The following is a 20,868-nucleotide window of genomic DNA, read 5'->3' as shown; positions in this document are numbered from 1 at the left end:
TTCTGTGCACAAGTGAACAACACGCTTTCTTTTGAAAAGCAGGGTGATCAATCAGTCTCTGTCGCAGAGTCTTTTAGAGATTATTGGTTTTGCCTAATACCATCTTTTTTGTCCTTCTCAATTTTACTTGTTAAGAAAATGCTGGAACACCAATAAAGGGAACTCAGGAAAAAAGAAAAGGTACGCACCAGTTATCCATCCACCCTCCCATGCCCATTCTCCATTCTCCCAGCTTCCTTCTGAGCCTCCATCTGAAGGAGGCCCACTGAAGAGGTCTCCCTCCGAGCTGCCTGTGGTCTGAAACAGTCTGTCTTAGGAAGTTACTCTCTCGTCCCTTATCCTAACTTGTTTTTGCCCAGACAAGCATGGCCCAAAGAGCTGAAGTGTCTCCCCAAGTGTTATTAATTTGAGGCAGCAGACTTGGGTTTAAGGCTGTAAAGTCTAACCACAGATAGTACTCCTGGGGACCAGACAGTCCTGGGGTTAAGTCCTGATGCATCCTCACACCAGCTGTGTGTCGGGGGCCAGACTCCTCACCCAGGGAGCCTGCCTGATTCACTATCTGGGGAATGAGGACCACAGCCGGGTTGGCAGGGTCGTTTATCCGTGAATGCTGAACGTGAACCCTTTAGGGTCATAGAGGTGCTCAACAGCAGATCCCCCTCCTTGCACTCTACCCATAAAGAATACATTATTCTGAAAGTTATTTGGGAATAATTTTTGGTACTCTGTGAGGCTTTGTGTTTTTAGAAATTGTGTTAAATGGACTTAACATAAACCTTGCCATGTTGACCATTTTAAATATACGATGAGTGCCATTAAGCACGTTAGCATTGTTGTGTACCCGTCACCACCATCCATCTCCAGAACTTCTTCATCAGCTTAAACTGAAACCCTGTCCCCATTAAACACTAACTCCCTATTCTCCTCCCTAAGCCCCTGGCAACCACCGCTCCACTTTCTACCTGTACAAATCTACCTGTTCTAGGTACTGCATGTAATGGAATCATGCAGTATTTGTCCTTTGGTGTCTGGCTTATTTCACTCATCACCATGTCCCTGAGGTTCATCCATGTGGTAGCAGGTGTCAGAATGTCCTTTCTTCTTAAAGCTTAATAACATTCCATCATGAGGCCGTGTTTTAAGGATGGCAAAATCCCTCAGACTATCCAAGTACCCTCAGTAGCCAGAGCTCAAGAACTTTCAGCAATAATGGAAATGTTCTGTATCTATCTGCCCAGTCCCTACCTGTAGCCACTAGCCCTAGACTGAACTCCAAGGCTGAGCACCTGAAACACAGCTCCAGTGACTGAAGAATCAAATTTTTAATTTTATCTAATTCTTAATAATGTAAATAGCCTCACATGACTAGTGCCATCATCACCAACAGTGCAGGGCTAGACTCTAACACCCACTCTCCTCATTGAGCCATATCCGGTTTTATTTTACTTTCTTCATTACTCTGTCAATGGTTAATGACAATCTAAGATGACTATTTGCAAGGACAGGAGATCTCAGCCCTGTGAGCTATTTTGCTTTTGGTCTTAGTGTGCCCAAATTCACAAGCCACAAGCTGCATCTATCCAGAGAACTGTCATACTTGGCACCCACAGGCCACATTCCAGACACTCTGTGGGGACCCCCAGACCCAGGCTGTCTGCAACAGCAGGACCAGAGGCATGCCAGGCTAAGTCCAGCGGTAGACTGCTATCCTTGGAAACTAGAAAATCCCATGCCCCTCCCCTCAGATAATAAAAGGAAGTGGTGCTCGGGGTGAGGAGGACTGGAAACTGAGGAGGAAAATGAGTCAGTCTGGGGGGCAGGGAAGGAGAGGGAGCCACGTCAAGTGGCCACATTGCAAGCCTCCAAGGGGGATGAGAGAACACTCCATCAGCAGTTTTTAAGACAGCTTGTGGTAGAGAGAAAGGAGACATGCTGTCCAAGGAAAACAGTGTGGAAACTGGCGTGGAGGGCCACACGTGGTTTGTGTTAGTGGCAGACTGGACTTGGAGGGGTTTATTCCCTCAGCATCACAAAGCCTCACATCCCAGAAGAGCCAGAGCAGGCCATGGAGACTCATGCACAGCTGCTGGCTGGACAGAAGCCAGGTAGTCCTCAAAGCAGGACAACATATGTGGACCTGCCTGATGGCTCATTGTCTCTGGGGATTCCATCCCCTTGAGAAGCCAGTCTGGCTAAATGTTAGCATGCTCTGGTATCCGGTGGACATTCCACGTGGGGCCTGCCTCCCCTCCCAGCTATCCACCTCGCTTTTCTCCCTGCTGTCCCTTGGTCTAGGCCAGCATGTCCTACTCTGACTTCCTTACTGGTCTGCCTGCCCTCTGGCCTGCCCTAGCACTTCCTCACTGGTATGTGCTAGAGACCCGGCATACAATTGTGTAAAGAATGAATGAATGAATGAGTAAAAAAAAAAGTGGTTATCTGGTTTGGTCAGCCACTGTCTAGGAGAGGAGAAATTAGGTTCCAGGTGGCAGCAACAGGACTTGGACTGGGATTCAGAGGCAACTGACCAACACAATCTTCCTTCTTTCTATTTTAGAAATAAAGAACTGCTAACTACGTGGGAAAGAGCGGCTACGGTACTGCCTCAGCTACACTCTGCTGAGATGGCCACAGCTTTTCAGATGGAAGGGAAGGAAGATTCCATCAAGTGTGTACAACATGTGGGAGGCACTGCAACTTCAGAAGATAATGTCTGTGGAAAAGAGTGTGTCTAAGGACCCAGCAAAGGCAGTACTTGCATAAATATGGCTGGCGGACTGAGGCCAGCGGTTGGCTAGGATCTTGCTGGAAGCCGGCCCGGCTGGGCCAGGGAGTGGGAACTCTTTGGTTTGGTCACCCCTATACCCCCGGAAAAGACGAGAAAATACTCCCTTCCCTTTGGCCTCTGGGGTGGAGCATGGGGGCTTCTGGGCAGACACTTCCCCAAGCTCAGAAGTGCACGTGGGGCTGTAAAACTCTCATGGGGGGGGGGGGGGGGACAGGTCATTCCTGTCTCAATTACGACGGGAAACAAATGACTTTTGCTCTGTGCATTGGGGCAGCCTCTCCTATCTCTGGATCTCAGTTCCCTTCTCTGGGGAGAAACGAAGGTGCAGATCAGGATGCTGCCTCCAATCTGCCTTTAGCTCTGGGATGTGCTGCTTCTAGGGAACAGCTCCCCCTGAAAGCCCCTGTCCCTACAAACAGCTCTCTCTGGGTCCCCACAGATGGAGTGTCCCTGTGTATAGGACACATGTGATGGTGCTTCTCCTAAGAGCTCCCTGCTGGGCAGAGCGACCCAGCTGGCTCCATGTTCTCCGCCACTGGAATTCTGCAAGATGCCCAGCTAAAAATCCTGCCTCCACACCTTTGCACATGCGATTTCCTCTTCATGGAAGCCCTTCCCTATTCTGCCGGCAGGTAGAACTCCTCACTTTTTGTCAAGGCCTGGCTCAGACGTCAGCTCCGCCAGGAAGCAAGCTCTGCCTAGGCTTGTTTGGGACAGAGGTCCCTCTCTGAACACCTGGGGTCTGGCTCAGCATGTATTTAACTGTGCCTTCCGTGAGGGAAGCCCGTGACGTCGGCCTGGGGAGGCACCATGAGCCAGTGGGAAAACTCGAGGGCAAAGGTCGCCTGGCACAGCGTAAAGTGGACCCCTCACACATCAGAGGCCATTTGTGAAGGGCTCCTGTTCTGCTCAGAGCAGCCTCTGCAGGAGAGGCTCTGCCTGCATCTAAGAGGAAGGGCCAAATGGGCCTCTGAAGGCCTGCTATAGGCAGAACTCTGAGGCAAACCTATCTTTGAGCAGTCAGACGTGGAGGCAAGACTAGGCCTCAAGGAGGCCATGGGGCTCAGTGTTTAGGAGCACGGGCTTCAGACTCAGCCACGCCTGGGCCTGGATCCCAGCCATGCTGCTTCTCGGCATAGAAAATGGGTACCTGGCATATTGCAGTAAATGCTCGCTGACACTCTCACTGTGTCGCTCAACCAAACCCCGTTTGCTCTAGGCACGGCCCTCAACTCTCTGGGCATTTGGGCCATCCCCAGTCCCCTGCTCAGAGGCCAGCTCCCTCTGTCACGCTCTGATGGATTCTCCAGTGTGGGCCCCGGTCAGGGCAGAAAGGGAGGTTCAGAGAGGCTGAGTGGCCTGCCCAAGGCCACACAGGCAGTAAAACAGAGGGCTGGGACCTGACACCAGGTCTTCCCATTCAGAGCACAGGGCTCTATCGCCTGCACCCTTGTGTGAATGAGACATGTGGCCGGATGTCAACTAGATGTGGCAGGCATGACGATCAGGGTCTGGCTGTTTTAAGCACAAGAGGGTTAGGAAATCACTGTGGAAGGTGAACTGTCATAAAGGGGACACTCTCGCTGGTGACCATGGTCTCTTTTCCCACAGAAGAGCCTGAGTCCTGTTTCCCCTTTTAACCCCAGGGAGCCTCTCTGCAGACTATTTCCTCTGCCTGAATGTCCTGCCCCATCCAGGAGGATCATTTATTTTCTTTTATCTATAGGCTATTTCCCCTTCCCTGGCAGCCGTTGTCTGATTTCTTCTGGGGAATCTCCTAATCCTTAATTTACATGCATTCTGGGATGCCTGGGTGGTGTGAGTGGTTGAGTGTCTGCCTTTGGCTCAGGTCATGATCCTGGGGTCCTGAGTTTGAGTCCCGTATCAGGCTGCCTGCATGGAGCCTGCTTCTCCCTCTGCCTGTGTCTCTGCTTCTCTGTGTGTGTCTCTTATGGATAGATAAATAAAACCTTAAAAAAAAATCTACACACATTCTACTCCAGTCCCTAGGCTGGCTCTGACCAGCCCAGCTACTGATCCAAGATGAACCAATGAGACTTTTGCTTAGATTGCTAGGGGTGTTCTTTTTCCTGAAGCCACTGAGCTGACCTGTTGGATACAGCTTGGAGCTGTGGCCACCACTGTGCCATATACCACCCTGCTTGGGCACGAAGAATGCTAAGAACTGGAGGAAGGCAGGTCCTCACTGACATTCTTGTCCCTGGATCCAGCCACACCTGAAGCCAAGAATGCTTAGACATCTGTTACATTTAGCTAATCAATGTTCTTTTTGAGTAATCCATTTTGACTGGGGTTCTGTCATCTGCAACTAAAACAGTTCTGACTAAAACAAGATCTCACAGCCAGTAAGTGGCAGCATTTGGATCAAAGCCCAGGATCTTAACCACTCTATTAAACTGGCATCTTCTTTTCCTCTTATCTTTATGCCGGTTCCTAGAAGCAACCCACGCCCATCAATAATCCCAACAGCTGACATTTGCTCAGGGCTTGACAGCCCAGAAACTCACATACATCATCACTTTAAAAAAAAAAAGCAATTGAGATATACTTCATATACCATAAAATTTACCCTTTTGAAGGGTACAATTCAGTGGTTTTTAGTATATCCACAAGGCTGTGCAACCATGACTGTCATCTAATTCCAGAACATTTTTATCACCCCCAAAAGATACCCAGTACCCACTAACAGCCTCTTCCCCTCCCCCCGGCTCTTGGCAACTACTAATCTGCTGTCTCTGTGGCTCTACCTGTTCTGGACACACATCAGCACTTCTAACTCCATATAAACCTTGTGAAGTAGCCACTAGAGAGAGAGGGGCACTAGAAGCACGGTGGCTAAGAATGTGGTATCTGGTGTCACCTGCCCAGTTTCAAATCCAAGTTGTGACGCTCACTAGCTGTGTGGCCTTGTGCAAATGATGTATCTTCTCTGAGCCTAAGATTCTACATCTATGTAATTTAATAAGCTTAACATGAAGATTAAATTAGTCATTATACCTAGATGCTTAGCAGTCAGTGCTCCAGAAATGCCAGCTGTTTCTATTGTCATTACCTCATGTTACTGACAAGGACAGTCAGGCCACAAAGGGGTTAAGGGACGTGCCCAAGGCCACACAGCACAGGTGGCTGGGCCCCAAGTCTCCTGACTGAGTCCTCTGCTTTTTCCATTACGCCACACTGGCCTAGCTGTTCCTCCACGAAAGCTTGGCCCTTCTCATACTCTTTTGTGCCAAGTTACTTTTGGAAAAGCCAAGGCTACTCGCCAGACGGGAGGAAGGGGAGGGTGGGATCATGATATCATCTCACTTTAGGGTATCACAGCCCCATGCTGGCCGGCCCCCTTGCTTGGTCCTTGGAAACAGCTGAATTTGGCTGGTGGGGTCCTCCTCTGGGATGTTGGGGGTGGGTAGCAGGCTGTTTCTAGGACAGCAGGACCCTCTGGAGCTCCATGACTTTTTCATGCCACCCATCGGGACTCTTTAAGGCTGGCTGAGGCACTGCCTTTAGACTAACAGGGAGGGGAGTCTGAGGCAGCTGTTTATGTTATAGCAAACCCCCAATTATTGCCAATTATGCTGAGTGGGGAAGAAAACCTCACTTTTAAGTTCTGGTAGAAATAAGAAAGTTGAGTCAGAACAGAAGAGTCGAGGGAGGACAGGCTTTGAGCCAGGGAGGCTCGTGATTATACTCTGGCTCAAGTGTTCCCAAATGATGTCACCTCGGGCAAGTCTCATCTGAACAAGAGGGACAGCTAATAACAGCTAATGTGGTGACTGAGACAGGCACGTCTTGATTGACTGTCACAATGAATGCGTGAGGAAAGTGCTTTCATTCTTAACATGCAGATGGGGAAACTGAGTGAGTCTCAGAAACATACAGAGGTGAACCAAGCTGAGACCTGAAAGGTAAAGCTGAGATTTGAACCTGGTCTGTCTAACCCCAGAAGTCAAGGTCTAAAGCCCTGGGTATGATGCCTCACTGGCTGCAGAACAGCAGCAATGAACATTTCCATATGTACTTCCAAGGCTTCACCCCCACCCCGCCCCCCCTGCCTGTCCTTGTCCAGACCTGCTCCTCCAGATGATGCTGGACCAAACCCCCTGACCCCTGCGGCTATAGCTGACAGGCTCGGAGGTGGACCTAGGACCCCTGGGACAAACAGATTCTCTCTCTCTCCTGGAGACTGGACTCAGTACCTAAAAGGCCAGAGTGCTGACTACAGGGAAGGATACCTCACCTGGGGAAATGAAATGCTACCTGGGGGATGTGGGGCAATGGGTTGGGGGAGGAAGCTGGTACAGAGGGGCTAGCAGGAAAACAAAGTCAGCTTCATGGGAGACTCTGTGGCCACAGTGACAGATGGCTGAAGAGCTGATAGGCCTCCGAGGGTCATTCAGTTGCTGGTTCTGGGGCCCTGTGAGGCCAGCTGCATTTCCTGCTCTGGGCTCCGTGGGGCACACTTGCCTCCTCCCATAAATCTACCCCACTCCTCTCTTCCTGCCTGAGCTGCCCAGGAGGTATTTGCTCAGTGTGGATATCCCTAATCCTCAGGATAGCATTCCTGATCATCATTGCCACAGTTCTATCATCTCGCTGTTCTCTGCCCACTGTTATCCTTTTTGGAGGTGTTAGGCAAGCAAGAGGCATCTTGGAAGCAAATTCAGGTAGTCCTCTCTACACAGACCGTACGTGAAAAGTCAGTGTAGAAACTTGCAAAGGTGTTTACCCAACATTCAATCTCTGACTTGAAGACCCGCTGTAATAGATCTGCATAGATCACCCCTGCTTCTGGGTAAGACGGTGTGGATCTCAGTCATTCTCAGACAGGACTGTAGCCCCTGTTTATTGTGTTCATCTTCCTTGCCTTTCCGCCAGGGTTTCGGCCCCTTCTTGGTCCCTATGCTGCTCCTGCCAAGTCTGTTTTAGATAGTATCTTAGCATCTTTAACATATAGTCTCTTTGTGTATTTACATGTTCACTGTAGACCAGAAGGAAAATATAATTTACATATGGTACTGTTTGATTTTGTTGCATTTTGTGAACACAAAACATAACGAGTTCAGTGCATTTTAATAATTAGGTAACTGGTGTCTCAGTTGGTTTACATTACGCAATGACTCTTGGCAGTTTGTTATGTAGGCGTTGGAGATTGTTTTAGTGATATTGGGGAACTGGTTAGAAGCACATTATTATCTCGCCTCCCCCCTTAAAATAATGAAATACAGATTCTGAAAATTCTTTAACCAACATTTTTAGGAATGGATTAGTTCCATACAACCAAGGCTGTGGTTAATATCACTCAACCTTCTGAAAGAACATGTGAGGTCAGAAGATAGGATGGTGTGCAGAGGACACTGTGTTCACTGGGACTTCTGGGAAGTGACCTTTTATTCCTTCCTGCTGAGTATAAGCCCAGAGGATTTTGTAACCCTGTGGGATCTGAGGATAAAGCCAACACCACAAAAGCAGTATGCAAGGAAGGAGCTGGGTGAGATGGTACTGTGGAAACCCTGGATCAAGCTGTGTCTGAAGCCAGGCAGGCTTTTTCTCCTGGGAAGTCAAACATGTGCTCCACAAATTTGTGGGTCATTCTTGCATAGGAACCATGTTAATTTCTGTATCATTTCAATTTCAGTACCTGTGCTGCTGAAGTGAGCAGCACATGAACATCATTTTTAAGTATGGGAAATAAAAAGGAACCCTATGTGTCCACTATGGGTGAGGGTCTAGGCTTTGATATCAAAATGGAAAGTTAGTCCAATTAAATTTTTTCCTACACTGCAGTTCATTGGACACTCCAAATCCTTACCTGGAGGTCAAAGAACTTGCTGTAGCGCCGGTAAATGGCCTCCGTGGAGCCGCTGGACCACGTAACCCGGATGATATAGACCTACAGAGAGAGAAAAAGCAGATGGACATTAACACCAAGGGAGCCCTTCCATTTCCAGGACTCTGGAGCAAAGCACAGGGTTATGTCAGAAAGACCTGGATCTGAGTCTGAGCTCTGCTGCCATCCAGCCATATGGCTTTGGACAAGTCATTTGCTCTCTGGGCCTCAGCTTCCTTCTCAATAACATGGGTATAACCCCCACCTCTGAGAACTATACAAAGGATTAAGTGAAATCAAGAATGGGAAAGCATTAGCACCCTGCTCATCTCAGAAGATGGTGTTATTTGCAGCACTGTAGGGATTTCCTGCCTTCCATTCAATCCAGAGAGCCGCAGGGCTGGCTATTTTTTGTCATTTTTAAAGCTTTGCCTTTTGTCAGAAGTCACAGAGACTGGCAGTGCTTAGCCCTCTCATAGTTCTCATAAGCTAAGCCATCAGACCTCTTCCACCAGGCAGGGTCCAGGCCAGGTCACTTCTCCCTCCAAGTCAGTTTCTGCATCTGTGAACTGGGCTGACAGCATCTGCTTAGCGTGACAGTGTGAGGATCTCATGTGACTGAGGACGGGGAAGCACTTCACAAGACACAGCCCACAGAAACACAATGTATGATGACAAATTTGGGCAGAGTGATGTGGTAGTAGCTCAGAGGCTCCTGTCAGAGGTGGTGTCTAATGCGGCTCTCTGCACACCACTGTTCACGGGGGATGAGAAATCAGCCCATGCATAACCCATTCTTGACTTGCACAAATGATCTGTGGCTGCAGGGCTGTTTTGACAATTAAAAAGTATATATGTGAAAGCTCTTTGGAAACGCAGAAAATGCTGTATAAATATGAGGGGTTCAGTGTTGTCAGAGGCCATGAGCTAAGGACTGGCTGGAGAGACACGACTTAATAGGCGAAGAACCCCCCCTCCCACCCAGCACACAGCACGTTAGATGCCAAGTGCCATTCACTATCCACGGTGATTGGTTGAGAAATGAGCATATGACCTGTACTGAACCAATCAGAGCCAGTAAAAGTCAGTTCTGGGGCTTTTGCTCCAACCCTTGAGAACGACCACTTCGCTTTTCTTTGAAATTGCTGGGCTGTCAGGATGGGAATCTGGAGCTGCTGGGGGCTGTCTCATCACTGCTTAGAAGGAACCTGTCTGAGAATGAGGTCAGCATCAGTAGATTTCTGTAATAGTCTGACCCTGAGGTCCAGCTCTGCTTGAAGCTCAATCTACTCCTGGTCTGTCAAGTTTCCTGAGCTAATAAATGTTGGGCCAAACCTGTCTTCTCAAATTGTTTTTGAAGCCGGTTTAAGTTGGGTTTCTGACACATGTAATCTAGTCCTGACCGATGCAGGATGAGAGGTGGGAAGAGCTCTCTGAAGCCTGGAATCATCACTGTGCACTTTGAAGGACCTGGAAACTTTACTAGGAAACTTCATTCAAAATGCGACAAAGTGGAGCAACTATGGGGGGCGGGGGCCAGAGACCAGTGTGAATGCCAGGGACTTGTGGGAGAAGGTTCTCCAGGTGAGAAGACATGAATAATGGGAACAAATATTAGGACAAGATGGGAAGTGCCCTTGAATGCCAAGCCAAGTTCACCAGGAATGACCTCTCCAAATCCAACATGCATTTTCTTTCAAAGAAGCTTGATAGAGGGGAAAAAACATGGGCTCTAGAGTCAAGAAGCTCTAAACTCATACAATTTCCTAACCCTCAGAGCCACAGCTTCCTTAACCACAAAATGGTATCAGCAAGTCTATCTCATACCAAATTGTGATGACTATTGGAGGTCAAGCTCTGAGCTCTTTGCCTAGCAGAAAGGAAAAGTTCAAGAACTTTTAGTACCCTGTACTCAGATTCTCCAATGCCTGCCCCACCCCTCTTCATAAAAACAAGCTATTTCAACATCAGGGATTTGGGCATCTGGGCTCACCGCCCCACCTCCCTTGTTTGTGCTCCCCGGTCCTGGGGGCCTCACAGAGCCAAAGAACAAGAGGTCAAGGCATCCTTTAGGAATCACCTTAGAAAGGTGATTTTCTGACCAAGAAGAACTGTGTCTCCAAAGCCATCTGGGTAGTTGTCATTTTTAAGACTTAAATTCTGCTTCAAGACTCCAGCATAGAGAGAGATTTTGAATGGCTACCATTTGTCATTCGTTTTTTCAGTGTACAACATTTTGCATGCCAGGTGCTCTGCTGGGTGCTGGGATATGAGGAGCAAGACACACCTAGACTTTGCCCTTTGAGGGTGGGAAGATGAGCAACAGACCAGCCGACAAGCAAGCATGTATGTAATTTACACGTATGTAAGTTACAGTCAGCGCTTCTGAAGGACGCCAGCACCTGCTGTGAGCGCACCATGGGGGAAGGCAGGGCAGCTGGGTGTCCTTGGAAGGGAAGGCCTATCTGAGGAAGCCAGCATTGAACAGAGACCTGAAGGATGAGGAGCTGGCCAGGAGAAGAGCCGAGAACAGAGTATTCCAGGCATTGAGAAGAGGATGAATAAGGATACAGAGGCCAGGAAATGCTGGACATGTCTGAGGTGTAGGAAGACTGTCACAGCAAGCAGAGCTGGTGAGAGGAGGCAGTGGCATCACGAAGGGCTTGCAGGCCACAGGGAGGAGATGGGATTTTGTTCTAATAAAGAGTTTCAAGGTGTGTGTGTGTGTGTGTGTGTGTGTTTGACATGATTTTTTTTTTTTAAATATTTTCCTATATATCCTTCTGGCCACTGTGTGAAAAATGGTTTGACAAAGAGCAGGGACACTACTAAGGAGGCTTTTCCATCACTGAAAGGGACTCAGCCAATCTTAGGGCCCCAACATCTAGATGAGTAAATTGAGGCCCAGAGAAGACCATACCAACAGTCCTGTCACTAGGGGATGCTTAAGCAAAGTCTTGATGACTATCTGTCAAGAACAATGCTAATACAGATGAAAAAAACAAAAGACTGATCATGAAAGTTTCATTGTTTTCCTAAAACCAAAATGGAAAAAAAATTCTTACACAATTCATTCTCGATCTCTTGTTTATAGTTTTTAAAGTTCTGTACATACGGTACAAGGACTCTGCAGTAGTCCTAATTGGTTTATTGGAATCAACCTCTGAGCACAATTTGATGTCTGCATTTTTAGGCACAGATAACTTTTTAATGAGAATTGTCCCAATGCAGTCCTTATCCAGGATTTAGGGGTGGGTGAAAGGGCACACCCAGTGGATTCTGATGCCAGCCCTGCTGCTGGGGGAGACTTACAGGCAACAACCTCTTTGGCCACAGTATCCTTCTCTTGAAAAGAGGGTTAGTAATTTCCCTTGAGGATTCACTGCAATCGGTAATATATTTGCCCAATGCCTGGCACACAGGAGGTATGCAAAGTTAGTAGCAGTTGTCCGATATGCCTGCTTATCTGGTACTCCCTTTCTTATCTTGGTAATTGCACCTAATTCCCTTTGGAATGTCACCCCTCTCCCTCCCCTAGTCTTTGTGATACGGAGTGGGCCCGTGTCCTGGGTCTGGCCAACCAGACTGTTGCTTATCCCTGGTCATAGCAGTGGTTCAGGGATGGGCATGTGACCCAAGCCAGGCCAATGAGACTCAATTCTTGGACTTTTGATGGCATGATCAGGGAAGAACCCCTTTTCCCCACCTCAAGGGCTAACTGGGAAGAAAACTATGTGAAAAATATCTGTCACACAGGAGCAAGCAGCCAAGAGGGAGAGAAGGGGCCTGAGTCCTGTGACATCATTTGAACCCCCAGATCCAACATCCTGGACATCACCGACATAAGCCCAAACCTTCACTTTCTTGTTTTTTTTTTTTTTTTTTTTTTTTTAATTTATGATAGTCACAGAGAGAGAGAGGCAGAGACATAGGCAGAGGGAGAAGCAGGCCCCATGCACCGGGAGCCCGATGTGGGATTCGATCCTGGGTCTCCAGGATCGTGCCCTGGGCCAAAGGCAGGTGCCAAACTGCTGCGCCACCCAGGTATCCCTCTTGTTTAAGCCAGTTTTATTTCTGTTACTTGTAACCAAAGCAATCTGAACACATTTGACCTTGACTTTTAGATTATATCCCAAGCCCAGTTAACACTCATTGTCCTGACATTAAGGAATTAAAAGCAGACTTCTTCATGGCAGCATTATTCACAATAGCCAAATGACGAACAAAATGTGTTGTATACACACGATGGAATATTATTCAGCATTGAAAAGGGCATTCTGACTCATGCTATAACATGGATGAACTCTAAGGACATTATGCTAAGTGAAATAAGCCAGTCACGAAACACAAATACTATATGACTCCACTTACGTGAGGTACCTAAAATAGTCAAATTCATAGAAACAGAAAGTAGAGTGGTGGTGACCAGGGGATGGCGAGAGGGATAAGGAGTTAGTGTTTAATGGGTATGGAGTTTCAGTTTGGAAAGATAATAAAAGTTCTGGAGATGGACAGCAGTGATTGCATAACGGTGTGAATATACTTCATGCCACTGACCTGTACACTTAAGAATGGCTGCATTGGTACAATTTACATTTTATGTATTTTATCACAGTTAAAAAAATAATTTTTAACAAAATATTTCCTGCAGATTTATGTAGTCCATGTCATGTTCCCCTGGAAATGACACTGAAACTTTCTCCATGGAATAGCCCTCAAGACATGTGCTGCATATCCAGGAAAAGATTTATATTCAGAACATATTTTTACAAAAAAAACTCTCAAAACTCAACAGTAAGGAAACAACCAACACAATCACAAGATGAACAAGAGATCTGAACAGACCCTTCACCAAAGAGGAGATACGGATGGCAAATAAGTACACAAGATGTTCGACATCATTAGCCAACAGAGAAAGACAAACTGAAACCATGATGAGATATTACCACATATCTCTTAGAATGGCTAGAATAAAAAATACTGACAAACAAAAACAAGTGCTAACAAAAATGTGGGGTCACTGGAACTCTCATCCATTGGAGGGAAAGCAAAATGGCACCACCACTCTGGATGGATGGGAACTACTGGGTGAAAGGCTGTTGATAAGGATAGTCACACCATGTGAGAGTATCACCCCATGGATTACTTTCTTAGCAAAGGGAAGAATGTACCTTTTCAATGGAGATCTGGTGGTTAAACTCCAATGAGGTGATCAAAGCTAGCATTACCAAGAGAGACAAGCAAGTATCCCAAGGTGATACAACATGAAATATGCAAAATCTTCTATCAAGTATTGTTGCTAAAATGTTTAACCTGAATCTCAAGCCTCTTGACCTAAGTTCCAATTTATAGAAAGTAAAGGAGGAAGAGGAACAAGCTAAATGACACCATAAGGAAACAATCAGACAAATTCAGAATGTGGAATATTCTAGAAGTCTACTAACAGGGCATAGTTCAAGTGCTCTTCTCTGACTGCTCCCTTCCTACTAATATTAGGTTGGGTCTCCCTGCTGCATGTCTCCTTGGCACCCACTTCCCCATCACAAAGTCAATTATACTTTACTGCAATTGCTAGGTATCTGTTTTCACACTCGGCTCTAAGTTTTGTGAGAGGAGGGACAGTGCCTATCTCGTTCACTGAATGCTGTATGCCCAGTGCTGGGCATGATGGGAAATCTATGCTTTGCGAAAAAATCTGAAAGAAACTGAGATAGTAGGAGGTCAAGTGTTGCAGATAGCAATGCCTATGGGAGGCAGGCCTGAGGTCTATGGAAAGGGTGCTTAGCCCAGCTGTGTCTCTCAAATGTTCCCACAGGTTTGCCTATCCTCTCTGCTCTGTGCCCTGCTTTGCAACCCCTCCCACTGGCACATCTGCTCAGAGAGTCTCAGGGAGCAGCTGGGACTCCTTTCCTCTGGGAGTGAGGAAGCAGATACCACACTGGTGTCTGAAGGTCCCAGAGGGTTTCCTCTGGCTCCCGCCTTAAATCGGAATTAACCACCATGGCAATCCCTTCTTACTCAACCTCAGCAGCCAGGCCTGTGTGATTTACAAAGCCCAGACTCCCCAGGCCTGGGTTCCCATCAGGCTCAGTGTCATCAGGGCCAGAAGTGCTGGATTTCCTCACTTCCTCTAAGTCAGTACAGAGACGAACTGGTGGAAGTGGGGGCTGTGGGGTGGGGTATACGACAACCAGGGTGCTTGGGGTGGAGGTGGGCAGATGGCTGGGCCGTGGAATCTCCCAAATTCCCAAGAGCCTGAAGGTGAAGCTAACACACCTCACATTTTCCTAGCCAGGAATGGAGGTAAAGAAGTGCAGTGACCTGCCTGAGGTCACAAGCTCTATAAAGTTCAGAATGAGGGCTGTGATCCAGGCTACCTCTAACCCTGACGGCCTTGCTGCACCAGGCAATCATGCCTCCACCCCATCTGTCTGTAGGCAGATGCATGCTCATTCTCCTGTTTTTGAGAGCCCACCAGGAGGCTGTGGAGTTCAGGAGTTCAGATGGCCTTGATTCACCTCTGTTTTTGTTTCCAACTAGCTATGTGGTCTTGAGAAAGTGGTTTAAACTTTCTGTGACTCAGCTTCCTCTCTGTAAAAAACAGGAATCACAAGAGTATCAACATCAGAGTTGGGGTGATGATTACATGAGAATGTACATGCAGAGTGCCTTGCACGGTGCCTGCGTGAGGTAAAAGCTATCATCATCATCATCATCATTACTAGAAGTCAAGCACAGGGACATAAAGCTGAGGGAGACCTGGTCTCTGCTCACTACCTCTGTAGATGCTCTTCCCACAGCCCACCCACCTGTCCCTACTCCCCCATCCCCAGGGCCCTGCCTCTTTCTCTGTCTTCTCCAGGGCCCCTGGGGGTCAGAGGGACTGCCTCTGCATGGCCTGGGAATACAGGCCTCGCTCACCTGAGCCTGGGACACACATTTCCTAGCTGTCAGATGAATCAGGGCCCTGTCCCCTCCCTATGAGTGTCTGGAGGGAAGGAACTACCACCTCCCACCCCCACCCCCACCCTCAGGCCTCAGCCTCAGCCTCAGTGGAGGGGAGCTCTGTGTCTGGCCCAAATACAGGGCTGCCACAGTGCCAGGGCTTCACCTACCCTGGGCTTTCCTCCTCTGCCAAGAGTTGAAGACTGTTCCAGAGCCCTAGGTCAGTCTGACCTTGCCAGGAGGTACCATGGTGACCCCGGTCTTCTGAGGATTACTCTGTCTTAAGGCCTCTGGAAGCTACTTTTCCTCAATTTAGACTGCTTTCAGGAGACAAAAAAGCAAAGCCCTTTGGCAGAGGCTAAGAATTCCTCTTGGACAACCACCTCCCCACCCCTCACACTTGAGAAGTGTTACCTTTCCCTCCTGTCTCATGGCCACAACTGACTGCTCAGGGTGAACTTTCCTCTCAGGAAGCCAGAATCAGACCAGATGTCAGCTCCAGCCAGAGCCACCTCCACACTTTGTGACAGACATCTGGCATGCAGAAAGGGACAAATGAAGGAGAGGCACAGAGAGGAGAGGCAGGGAAGAGCCCTGGTTGGCTCCTGCCAGCACTCCAGTTCCTGCTTCCAGGGCCTGCCTGCTCACCCATGGCTTCTGCGATGCATGACAGGGAACTGGGCCTTCCAGTTAATTCCCCTTTTGGTGTGAAGAGGGTTTTTACGCAACTCAAAGAATTCTATGATACAGAGAAGAAAGTTCAGCCACTATCTTAGGTAAAAAGAAAAGGCTAAAAAAAAATTGTAATCCCAATCTCAAAAAAGTTATACATACTGTATATAAATATATGTGTGTGCACGTACCTACATAATATCTGGTAGCTATGTTGTATTAAGTATTTGTGAACACTGATTTAGCAAAGACTGAGCCACTGCTCCTGGGGGAAATACACGGTTAGGGTCCTGCAAGCCTCTGATCACAACATTTTCATTAACCGACCAATACATAGCTTGGCTGTTTTTGTTTAAAGACACCTTATTTGATGTATATTGTAAATGCATTAACAATGAACTCTGGGGGCAGCCCCAGTGGCTCAGTGGTTTAGCACTGCCTGCAGCCTAGGGCCTGATCCCGGAGACCTGGGATCGAGTCCCACGTTGGGCTCCCTGCAGGGAGCCTACTTCTTCCTCTGCCTGTGTCTCTGCCTCTCTTTCTCTCTCTCCCTGTGTCTCATGAATAAATAAATAAAATAAAAAACAAAACAAAACAAAAAACAATGGACTCTAGGCCAGAACCACTGTAACTCACGCCTAAATGAAGCTTCTCTAACACACGTGTTTGCCCCGTGAAGACACATCACAGCCTTTCTGAGCTTAGGAACGCCAGACAGCATGTCAGCACTCTGTGTCGGGTCATTTCAAACAGTTTGTCTATGAATGAAGATTTAAATCAGAACAAAGCTTAGAGGTCTTTGAAACATGCCAGGAGCTGGGTCGGGGGAGAGTTAAGTGGTGCGCCTGAAACAGGCCAAGCGCCTCCGTAGCCCCCAGGAGCCCTAGTAAGCTGACATCCCTGTCTCTGCATACCCACTGGCCAGATCTCTGCCCAGGGCTGCAGCTCTTGGAAAGGCCCCAGCACTCCATCTGCATGCCGTATGCTGTCCCCAGTGCAGCAGGATATGAGACAGCTGCTGCCCCACCTCACGAGTGCTCTGATTTCATACATTCTCATCATATGAACTAAAAAACACAAGAAGGTGTTTCTGCCCCATGAATAAAATCTCTGAGCGCAGGGGGGAATGTCCTCCAATATCACTTCGCTTTGCAAATCTATTTAGTGGGGTTTCTAGGATTAGCAAAGAACCTAGCTGACACCATTTAGAAGGGCTGGGGCTGTTGCTGTAGTCGCGACAAAGTGATTACATTCTGGTCTGGGTGACAATAGCCAGAACTTTAATTTTTGGGGAACAATTGCAGGTGTAGGTGGGGAAGGGTCTGGTCCAAGGGCCTTCCAAAGTGACATTCTTTCCTAAGATCACTGTGTCTCAAGGGACGCAGGAACCCGGGGTACACGAGCTGCTGGCAGCTGATATAGGATCTCGGCACTCAACTGCAGAGAATCCCAGAGAGACAGTTAGTCTCTGCCATTCCCTTCCCTCCAGGAGCCTGGCAATAGTGGCTTCGTAACACTCTCTCCAACATTTGTTGGTCTCTCTTCCTAGAGGGGACTGAAGACATCAGGGCAGGCTGCATGGCCAGGGAGAACGTGAACACACCAACTTCCCTTTTCCTTTCTATTTAGTTTCCCTCTAGTTCTAGCAAGTGCTACTGGTTTTCCATTTATGGGAGACAGCAAAAGCTTCACCTTTAAAAATAATTTAAGAAAAACAGTGGAGTCAATTCGAAGAAGAATACAGAGTTAATACATAGCACCAGGGGTTTGTGGCTATGTCAGACGCTTCGATGGTGCCCGCGAGAGGATGGAGAATGAGAGCAGTACTGTTTCAATGGAATCCTGAGCCCATTCTCACTCTATCTGCACTTGTGGTTCGCAGGCCAATGGGCCTACAACACTTCTCAAGTGGGAAGCCTTCTCCTGGCTCTGCAGTGCTGGTGGGCTGTCTGGAATGACCTGGGAGATGGAAGAAAGTATCTCTAGAGAGGGCACGAGTGGGGCAGAGGGGGCTAAGGCTGTTTTCCCACAGAGGCTATGAGAAAGGTGTGTCGGCAAGAAGACATTTGTGGTCCATTAGCAATGTCTGCCACAGGCACGGGGATCGGAGGTTGTGCATATGCAGCATCCCTAATCTGGATCAACCCCTCCATTTACAAATGGGGATACGGATGGGCCAAGAGGTGCAGCAACCTGCCAAGGGTTACATTCTCAGTCATGGGCTCCTTCCACTTCCACAGCCATGTCTGCATTTCTATGCAAGATCCTTGGGCCCCCTGGGCCTCCCACACAATGGCTTGTCCAGAGAACTTTAGAACTGATTAAGCCAGTGGTTGGATTGGCCTGTAAGAAGCCACTGGGATCCTGGTGAGGTGGCTGGGTCTCCGGGCTCTCCATCCTGGTTCCCACTAGGCAGCACCACTTTAGGCTCTTCTATATATGGAGGAGGGTGTAATCCAGGAGCTTGCAGGTCCAGCTGCCAGAATTTGGGGGTCCATACTGCCACCAGGCAACCATCCATGCAGGTTCTGACAGGGCCTGGGCTCTTCCATTACCCACAGCCCTCCTTTGCCTGCTTCAGGATGACAGGAGGGGATTCCAATACTTGAAAATATTTGAAAACCCTGTTCCAGGCCATCCCTTATTTTATAGTTGGGGTTTTGAGGTCAGAGAGGGGAGGGGACTTGCCCAGGCCACACAGAGAACAGATAGGACAGTTGGAACCACACCCGGGGCTCCTCCTGGGAGGTGCTGAGGATGCTGGAGCTCTGCTCCAAAATGCTGTTTCTCAGAGTTGAGGGGCAGCAGAACCCTTTTTAGATGGAGGGAGGAAGAACTGTCTCTCACGCAGCACACTGAGGAGCTCTGGCTTCTACTTGCAGGCCACATATTTGTGTGACGAGGCCTGAGCCCAGGGTAACGGAAGCTGTCCTATGCGGCAACCTGAACTAAAAAAGCAGCATATGCAGCCCTGAAATCAAGCAGTGGCATTAGTTTCCAGATCCAAGTGAACCCTCTTCCAGCAGAGAAGGCTCCTGGGAATATGCCTAAGGGCACCGGAGAGATGACAGATCCTGGTTTAAGAAACCAACTTTAAAGGATGGGTGTGACTCCCTCTTCCATACTAATTGGGTCTCTGGGTTGGCAGATCCCAGGCACAGCCTGGTAAGGATGGGCTGGGCTCCAGATCCATCATTCTGGTGATACGCCGCCCTGGCCTAAAGTGGAGGAGCCCAGTGTGATGGGGGTGGGAGAGAATGAGAGAAGGGTGGAGGAGAGAGGGAGAGAGGGAGAGAAGGAGAGAGGGAGAGAGCAGAGGCAGTTGGATGGGCTCCGAGGGCTTAACTAATGGGAAACATGATTCTGCTGCTCCCCTGGAGACCACGAGTTCCCTCTGGTTCCGATCTGTCGGCTCTCCACAGCTGTCTGCCCAACATCTGGCCTATGTAGGTCAACACTCCCAACCTCTTTTTTGGAATTGCGACAGCCTGCAGTTTGTCTGATTGCCCAACACCCCAGAGCAGCATCGTCCGCCGGAAGGGCTGAAGACTGTGCATTTATCTTTTCAGAGTAAGTACATTAAGTCTATTCCTAGAGAAATGCTGCTGAGTGTGGCGATGCCCTAGAGACCCAGGAGGCGATCACTGAGTGTTACGGTGGGCTGGGACCAAGAGGAGTGGGGGGCCCAAGACAAGATCACTGGCCACATAGGGGATGTGCTGGTATGCATCGGTGCTAAGTGCTTTTCAAACACAGTGTGCAGTCCTCAGGAACTGCCTGCCAGGAGGGTAGAGCCACCCTCAGGGCTGAGGAGGAAACCTAGGCCCAGAGCAGTGACGTGGCACGCATGAGGTCACACAGCTGGGAAGAGCAGCTGACATCAGATAGAATCCTAGCCCCTTCAGCCTCTGAGGTCCCGTCTCCTCCAAAGGCCAGCCCTCAGGTGTCCTGGCCCCAGGCCAGAACTTTTCTGTCCTCATCGTCAGGAATCACCAAGCCCAGGCTTCACGGCAAGTGACACATGGGGAGCAATCGTCTGCCAGTTTTTCATTTTTTCCTAATTTTTTCAATTAAATTAATGCTTGGAATGGGGCCCAAATACAAGTGCTGGTGGTGCTGGCTGTGGGTAAGATGTTCTGGTTTAGGGCTGGGTACCCACCGTTCCTCATCCGTAGGGGTACACAGTGAATGCGCAGGGGGAGCCGAGGGTCTCTGTCTCCCTGTGGGCAGAGGGGTGCCAGGCTGGGAGGCGGGAGAGCAGAGTGCTCTCTCCAGTCAACATCTAATTGTGTCTCTCTTCTCTGCTTCAAACACTTCAGCTTGTTCATCCACCCTTGCATTCAGCAAATACAGAGTGCCTACTGGGTACCAGGCTCCCTTCCAAGGGCTGTGGCTGTGGCCATGAACAAGACAGAAGCCCCCGCCCTTCTGGAGCTTTCAGCCTTGTCAAGGAAGGCGACAATAGCATGGTGTGGGGTTTAGGGGGCCTCCTCCCATGCTGACCCAGCCAGGCTCTCCCTTGCCTCCTGGCCCTGCACATGCCATGGCCTTTGGCAGAACATCTCTCCCTTTGTTTGTCTAGCACCTCTTTAGTTCTCAGATGGCAGCTGAG

At 48.7% G+C, this 20,868-nt stretch overlaps 1 protein-coding gene across 4 annotated transcripts in view; it reads right to left on the bottom strand.

Moving 5' to 3' along the window:
- SH3PXD2B (SH3 and PX domains 2B) overlaps nt 1–20,868 on the bottom strand; it is a 100,607-nt gene that overhangs the window by 61,770 nt on the left and 17,969 nt on the right. For 2 of the 4 annotated variants that reach the window (XM_072824159.1, XM_072824162.1), the window contains exons 1-2: nt 15,999–16,066; nt 8,622–8,702 (exon numbers count right to left, since the gene is read on the bottom strand). In XM_072824159.1, the coding sequence (XP_072680260.1) occupies nt 8,622–8,702; nt 15,999–16,016 (99 nt within the window). In that variant the 5' untranslated portion in view covers nt 16,017–16,066. Of the gene's footprint in view, nt 1–8,621; nt 8,703–15,998; nt 16,067–20,868 lie in introns of those variants that run through there. The other 2 variants (XM_072824158.1, XM_072824161.1) reach the window with 1 other exon arrangement.

This window comes from Canis lupus, chromosome 4 (assembly GCF_048164855.1).
Source record: "Canis lupus baileyi chromosome 4, mCanLup2.hap1, whole genome shotgun sequence".
Classification (NCBI taxonomy): Eukaryota; Metazoa; Chordata; class Mammalia; order Carnivora; family Canidae; genus Canis; species Canis lupus.
Note: the sequence above shows the minus strand (reverse complement) of the source record. Positions and strands in the feature narration are given on the sequence as shown.